The sequence below is a fragment of the Lotus japonicus genome, chromosome 3 (assembly GCF_012489685.1).
Source record: "Lotus japonicus ecotype B-129 chromosome 3, LjGifu_v1.2".
NCBI classification, from domain to species: Eukaryota; Viridiplantae; Streptophyta; class Magnoliopsida; order Fabales; family Fabaceae; genus Lotus; species Lotus japonicus.
In genome coordinates this window covers 57,972,470-57,980,201 of record NC_080043.1, presented here as the reverse complement: position 1 = coordinate 57,980,201, position 7,732 = coordinate 57,972,470, and the positions used below count along the sequence as shown (strand labels likewise).

At 35.6% G+C, this 7,732-nt stretch overlaps 1 protein-coding gene across 2 annotated transcripts; it reads left to right on the top strand.

Moving 5' to 3' along the window:
• The first annotated feature begins 2,988 nt into the window (after window positions 1-2,988).
• On the top strand, window positions 2,989-7,307 carry LOC130743438 (aldehyde dehydrogenase family 3 member F1-like). Of its 2 annotated transcripts, none has more exons than XM_057595687.1 (10): window positions 2,989-3,234; window positions 3,455-3,523; window positions 3,741-3,837; window positions 3,929-4,135; window positions 4,649-4,773; window positions 5,039-5,143; window positions 5,223-5,395; window positions 5,489-5,579; window positions 5,831-5,920; window positions 6,709-7,307. In XM_057595687.1, exons 1-10 carry the CDS (start codon window positions 3,025-3,027, stop codon window positions 6,970-6,972), a joined length of 1,431 nt encoding a protein of 476 aa, XP_057451670.1. In that variant the 5' UTR covers window positions 2,989-3,024; the 3' UTR covers window positions 6,973-7,307. The 2 variants fall into 2 exon arrangements, with proteins under 2 accessions (XP_057451670.1, XP_057451669.1); XM_057595686.1 differs by having other exon boundaries at window positions 5,831-5,980.
• The last annotated feature ends 425 nt before the right edge of the window (window positions 7,308-7,732 follow it).

Below are 7,732 nucleotides of genomic sequence, written 5' to 3'. Positions count from 1 at the left end.
AGAGGAAGAGAGAGATAGGAAGAAAGAAGAGAGAAAGTAAAGATGTGATAGGTGATTTAGTTAATAAAAAAAATAGAAATAGATATAAATGTAGGTGGAAAAGGAGTGGAGAGGTGTGTATATATCATAACTCTTTTGTACATGTATAGCAAAGAGAAATTGGTTTTTTGCACAAAAAATAATCTTTCACAAACCTACATAATGAGATGAAGTTAACGATGAAATTTTAGAGAAGGAATAATTTCGTCACAGATTTACAAAATGACAACTTTACCGCAAAAACGTCAAACCACCACTAAATCTCTTCATTAGTGACAACGTTTCTTTCCCCTCTTTAAACTATGGGAATTGTTATTCAGACCCCTCACAGCTATTCAGACCTCCTTTAAATGTGTAAAAATACTAAAATGCCCTTAATGAAAAAAAATATAAAAAATTCTTACTCACATTCTCTCTCATCTCTCCTTACCTCTTTCTTCCACCACCACCACCACCCACCACCTCCGCCGCCACCACCACCACTGCTACCACCTACGTCACCACCACCACCACCATTACCACAACAACAAAACCTCCATATTCTCCTCTCTATCTCCTCTTTCCTCTTTCCTCCACCACCACCACCACCACCGTCACCACCACCACCACAACAACAACCTCCATCTTCTCCTCTCTCTCTCTCTCTCTCTCTCTTCTTTTCTACTGTTAAAGTGTCGTTTTTAGATTTTTTTTTTTTTCTGCAACCTAACGCACTTTGAAAGTGCGATCGTACGCACTTTCAAAGTAAGACAACACTTTCACCTGTCTCACTTTCAAAGTGAGAGAGGGGTCGCACTTTCAAAGTGTGTTCGACAAGGGTATTTTTGGATTTCTGAAAATGTTTTGGATCTGAATAGCTGTGGGGGGTCTGAATAACAATTCCCTTAAACTATTACCATAACAACTGCTCAGAATGGATTTAGCAACAGTTTGATGTTTTTATGGTAATAAAGATTTGTGATGGATTAATTTTTCGTTGCAAATAACCAACAACTCTAAAAACAATTTTCTTTTGATAAGTAGTTTTTTTATATTACTTATATATTTTTTTAGAAAAAATTTACATGTCTGCTGCTATTTATTGATTGTGGTTTGTACCCAAAAAAATGTATTGATTGTGGACGACAAACTTCGCTCCTGTTTAATGTGTCAACCAGTAACTTGTAGGTGGAAGTTGTAGCAGCAATTTCAGCCAGAATTCAATTTCTACTGTGGACGAACATGGATTAACTTATTCAGTTTGAGAAATTATTTTTATTTTTATGCCGTTATACAATAATTATATAATTGTGACATTTTTTTCTTTTCAATCTTAAATATTCATACAAGAAAAGGAGAAGAGAGTAATTGAAATATAGACAAAAATCGCAAATAAAATAAAAGCTTAAGTTTTACAGCATAACTTGGAAAATATAATAATTTTTGGGAGATTTCTCTTAACACTACAAGAAATTGTCAATTTAGCGTAAAAAATTAGCATCCATCCCGAAGTTGATGCATAGCCGACGCGAACTATCAAAATTCAAATTTAGGCCACGTAAACGTTCCATTAGCTGACCGGTAAAAAACATCGGTTTAATCGACGGAAAAATCACCAGTCACTTTTACGTTCGCTCATCACCCATGCATTAGCGTCGGTTCAAGCCGACGCTTAACTGGATGGAAAAATATGTGTTAGTTTGGATTGACGCTAATTTGAAATCAATTTGACACTGACTCATGTTTAGGGTCAATATGATTAAGAATACTATGTCAGTTTGTCATTTTAACCTCTCTAACGCTCACACTCTCTCCTAGGTAGAGTAAAAAACAACAATAAAAAATCAATATTAAAATAAGAAAATTTTAAAATGATTAATAATTTGCAAACTAGGTAAAGATGATGACACTGTTGCCATATGAAATTCAGTGACATGCAAGAAGCCCCTCAGAATTATCCTAATTTAAAAGTGAAGTGGGTTGAGGCATGATGAATTTACATGAAACTCTCACCTAACTTAGCTTGTAGCAAAGTGGTTTTTTAACTCATGGGTTTTTAACCTGTACCAAGCACTAGGGCTGCACATGAGTTGGGTTGGATGGATTTTCAATCTAATCAAGACCCGAACCGATCAAAACTATTTGGGTTGGGTTGGGTTGGATTTTGTGAATTTTCACCTACGAATCCGAACCAACCCAATCCGACAATCTTCGGGTTGGTTTGGATGGATTGATTGGATCGTTATATTAAAATAAAAATAAATCTAAAATATTAAAAAACAAGTACTTCAAGTCTCTAACATGCGATTACATCATAAGTTCATAACTACTGTCTACACACATCTATACAACAACACATAACTAAACAAATACTTCAAGTTTTTAAATATGACAAGTAATTACAAACAAATTAGTCTCAAAGTCTCCTAAAAATCACTTAAATAGTATGACTCCAAGTCTCCAAAAATTACATACCGTACTAGTAGGTTAGGTAAAAATTTAAATTATAAAAAAATATATATTAAATAATATATTATTATCACATGATTGGATTTCGGGTTGGGTTGGATGGATTATTACGAAATCCGATATCCGATCCAAAGATGATTGGATCGTAATAAATTTCATCCGATGAACCCGTTTGCCCAATCCAACCCGCATTTTTACCATTGGATCGGATTGAGTTGGATGGATTTATTGGGTTGACCCGGCCATGTGCACCCCTACCAAGCACATCCATGTGATGTGAAATGAATGGAATGGCGGGTACTTATGGTTTTGACTTAGATGTGTTATGTAGGGATTCATCTTCCATGCTTGGGTAGTAAATGTATGTACACTTACGACATGACATGATGCCTGTATTTTGTCATTTAGGCACCCCAACCAAAAAGATAGGTCATTTAATTTCCATTATATTGAAAGCCTAGAAAGTTGGTTACTTGTGAAGATTATATATGTACTAGTTGCACTCTTGCAAAGCAGTTGTGCTGCATCAGATTCTCTATGTACAACATGGAGTACTCACTGGAATCTTTGGAGAAAGTTCTGAAGAGCATGAGGAAGTATTATGGGAGTGGAAAAACAAAGGAAGCATCATGGAGAGAATCACAGCTTAAAGGGTTGCATAATTTCCTCATGGAAAGAGAGGATGAAATCTTCAAGGCCCTCAAGCAGGATTTAGGGAAACATCAAGTTGAGGCTTTTAGAGATGAGGTGTGTTTGATGTGGATCTCATTGGTTAACATTATGGGTGTGTTTATTTTAACTTTTTCAATACACAAAATGTACTTTTACTGAATGGAACTTGGCTTTTAAATTAACTAAATGTCATTTAAATCGTAACACAAGCATACTCTTAGTGGGACACTTGCTTCTTATAGAAAATAATATCTATTTAATTTTTGTTTCTTAGCTAATCCATGTGTATTTTCAGATTGGAACTTTAATCAAGTCCTTGAATTTGGCAACAAAGTCTCTCAAAAAATGGATGGAAGGCAAAGAGGTGAGATTATGCTTTCTCTATCCTCAAAATCAATGTTGACACTTACAAGTTACTCACATAAAAGCTACTCATGCTTAAAACATAAAAGCTACTCACATGAGCTTCTTCCTATAATTCGTTTTGGCTTCAAAATAAATTGTAGAAATACAATTTGTAGGATTAGTAATTAGTATACCCAGTACTTTTCTTTGTTTTGATGTTCCTGGTTGAATTACAGGCTAAACTGCCCAAAATAGCACTACTCTCCAGTGCAGAAATTGTTCCTGAGCCTCTTGGTCTTGTTCTCATAATCTCATCATGGAATTTTCCTTTTGGTGAGTTAACCCGGAATAAAAGTTCAACCCTTTAAGGTTTTCTAAAAGATGGCTTCATTGCAAGATCAACAAGTTGTGGTTTTGTAAACAGGACTGTCCTTGGAGCCACTGATTGGAGCTGTAGCAGCTGGAAACATTGTGGTTCTGAAGCCTTCAGAGATTTCCCCTGCTTGTTCCACTCTTCTAGCCAATGTCCTTCCAACTTACTTGGATGGTAATGCCATTAAGGTCGTCCATGGTGGACCAGAAGTGGGCGAGCAACTCCTCAAACAAAGATGGGATAAGATATTTTTCACAGGTCAATATTCTCAACTTTTCTCTTTTTCATCATCACCATCATTCATCATCATCATCTCTGTCTTGGTTTACTTATTTCAAGTTATGATTCATACTAGTTACTATTAAAGTATATTTGACTTAACTTTCCACAATATCAATTCCGGCACTCAAAACCTACTTATATAATATTATTTTCAAAATTGATTTTGGATTTAGATGGTAGAATGGTGTCCAATCATGCACATAACTCGTTCGAAAATTAAGATGAAGGCAAAATCATGATAGACAAATGCAAAAGCTTAAAAAAATTACTTTCATCATTATTTTAGCTTGACCGTAATTTTCGAACGAGCTTCTAAACACGCATTTACTATATTTGGATTGGTCGCAAGCACATAATCCAAAACATGATAACCCATGAATTACATTCATAATTTCTCGCCAGAAGTGATTATATGGCTCAAGAACAAATTACACTTTATGTTGTTGTAACCATTGATGATTGTTTTTTGAATGTTTAATCCAATATCAGGAAGTGCTCGGGTGGGGAGGATTGTTATGTCTGCAGCAGTGGAGCATCTGACACCTGTGACTTTGGAATTAGGTGGAAAATGTCCAGCATTAATTGATTCCCTTGCAGCTTCTTGGGACAGAGAGGTTTGGAACATGCCAAAAAAAATCTCAAATACATAGTGCATGTTTGGGAAGAGTGGAAAACCACAATGATGTCAAAAACTCAAAATTACGGTAGACAGTCAGTCACAAAAGTTCAGGGAAGTTGCCTATGTCCACCGTCATATTGATTTTACTGTGATTTTCTACTGTGTATCCAAACATGCACATAGGGTACAAGAAGAGAAAGAAAAAGAAGTTACTTTTTGGTTAATTAGGCTTACAAAAGTTCCTTTTGTTGAACCACAAGGTGGCTGTGAAGCGAATTTTGGTGGCAAAATATGGGGCTTGTGCAGGACAAGCATGCATATCAATCGATTATATCCTCGTAGAAAAGAGTTTCAGTTCTATATTGGTAGGAATTTCAAGCTTTTAATCATGCTTTCTATGTGTAACTTTGATCTTGAAGCATGACTACTTTTTTTATTCTTTAGGTGGGATTAATGAAAGTATGGATCAAGAAAATGTTTGGTGAAAACCCAAAAGCATCCAACACAATTGCAAGGATTGTTAATAAAGAACATTTTTTGAGACTCAAGCATCTTCTCACTGATCCTGAGATCAAAGAATCAGTGGTTTTTGGTGGTTCATTGGATGAAGATGACTTGTAATTAGCACTCTCTTTTCTTATGAAGCAAATATGTTACAGACCAATTTGTTTTAACCCCATTATTTTTCATGACCAAAAATTTTTGTGCAGGTTTATTGAGCCAACAATACTATTGGATCCGCCACTTGAATCAGCAATCATGTCAGAAGAAATCTTTGGTCCCCTGCTTCCAATCATCACTGTAAGATGCATACAAGATATTTTTTTTCCTATTTCTGTGTAAATTAGGGTCTTTTGGATACAAACTAAAGAACACTTGGAACTTACCTACTAGATAAACTCAAATAAATGTTCTTTAGTTCATATCTAAACTTGTTGTTAATAGTCCAAGAAAGTTGCTATAGCGGTTCATTAGCCTAAGCAGGAACCAAATATGATTGTTACTCGTTTACACCAAGTGCAGTTTCATTTGTATTTTCCTGGCTTTTGCAGGTAGAGAAGATTGAAGACAGTATTGAATTCATATCATCAAGGCCAAAACCTCTAGCAATTTATGCCTTTACAAAAAACAAAACTCTGCAGACAAGATTGCTGTCTGAAACATCATCTGGATCTATTGTATTCAATGATGCAATTCTACAAGTATTCACCTTCTGCTCTTCTTTCTTTAACTTGTTTAACTAAATCTCAGGGAATGCTTGTTAGGAAAAGAAAATAATAGGCCAGGGAGCAAAAGATGAAAGTTAAATCTTGTCATCAACCAACTACCACAAAAGTGTAAAGTCTTGGGTCATGACACCACTAGGACTGAAGTGTATACAATGCACATATCTACTACCTAGCTTAGCGAAATCCAACTAGAACTCTCATATAATGTCATGAACGAAACTATAACAAAAGGTTAAACTGTTGGTTGTGTTGGGAAATCATAGAGAAATTTAAAACAGTTAGACAATAACAACATACGAATATAATATGGAGAAAACCGCAATACCACCCCATGACCCAATAGGCCAGTACACTCACACTCTCCGAAACAAATATTTGAATTACATTTCACATTAATCTAAAATAAGAACGTAAAACAACAAAAAAAAACACAAATATAAATTTAAAAGTGTATTTGTAACAAAGGACTTGAGTCTATATAAATCCTTAGACTCTCTCATCATTCACCAACTTAACCAATGTGAGACTTGCAAAGTTACACTCAACTCAGAAAGACGAAATGATTTAATATCACATTTGTAATATATCTTTAGTTAGGACAAATCATGTCAGGATATAAAAGTCCATTTTCTTCATTCCCCTTAATTTCCTCCTTTAACTAATCATAAGTACATAAAATACCTTGTGTGTATTTTCTGCAGTATGCAGCTGATACTCTCCCATTTGGAGGAGTTGGTGAATGTGGATTTGGCAAGTACCACGGGAAGTTCTCCTTTGATGCGTTCAGCCACCATAAGGCTGTTGCAAGAAGAAGCTTCTACACTGATTTTTGGTTCAGATTTCCTCCATGGAATCTTAACAAGCTCCAACTACTGGAGGTAGCTTACAATTTGGACTATCTTGGAATGCTTCTTGTCCTGCTCGGCTTAAAGAGATCAAAACGCTCATTATTTCAGGCTTGTTGATTGGTAATAGTTTACTTCACTTATTCTAGCAAGCCTTACCGGACAGAATGTTAATGACATATTAGGAACATCCGCCATAAGAGGACTGTCTCCTCTATTACCCCATTATGGAGACTGGCAGAGATCCACTCTAAAAGGATTCAAACTCATCCTTGGAGGGTGAGGCCAAGACCCGGGTCTCACCGGTAAGTGTGTCACCCATATTTGCAATTTACGGAGTATGATGTATTTATAGGCTTATCATGATATTAAAGTGTGTGTACTTTTATTTAATTCTGCATCTCATATTTGTCTAGTTAATTAGTGATGGGTACTGAGGCAAAGATTTGAAAGAAGGATCTATGGTTCTACCTTTACTATTTTATTTTTGGGTTAATCGTCTACTTGGCCCCTGTCTTTGTCTCGCCGTCTGAAATTAGTCTCTCCCCGGAAAATTTGTAAATTTGGGTCCTCTCGTTTGTAATAAGTCAGGAGCAGGTCCTCGCCGGAGCCCGGAGCTCCGGCGAGTGATGAATAGGCATGTTGACTGGATAAATGAAGCTTACGTGTCAAGGAAAAAAAAATAAAAAAATACAAATTAGTTTTATTTAATTAAAATTTCCTAATTAACCCTAACAACTAACTAAGCCCAACCAGGGTCCAAATACTAATCTCTATTTCTATAATCCCCCAAATTTCCCAACAAAACTAATCCTAATTTAATTAACAAAAATAAATTAACCCCAAATTCCCAGTCAAATTAGGGTTCTTCTTCTCCTCA

What these genes read in the sequence shown, in the direction of transcription:
- LOC130743438 (XM_057595686.1), top strand. Translation starts at nt 3,025, where the DNA reads ATGTACAACATGGAGTACTCACTGGAATCTTTGGAGAAAGTTCTGAAG. An exon ending in TCATTGGATGAAGATGACTT is followed by an intron (nt 5,396 to 5,488) that starts GTAATTAGCACT and finishes ATTTTTGTGCAG; the next exon opens with GTTTATTGAGCCAACAATAC. An exon ending in CCCTGCTTCCAATCATCACT is followed by an intron (nt 5,580 to 5,830) that starts GTAAGATGCATA and finishes TGGCTTTTGCAG; the next exon opens with GTAGAGAAGATTGAAGACAG.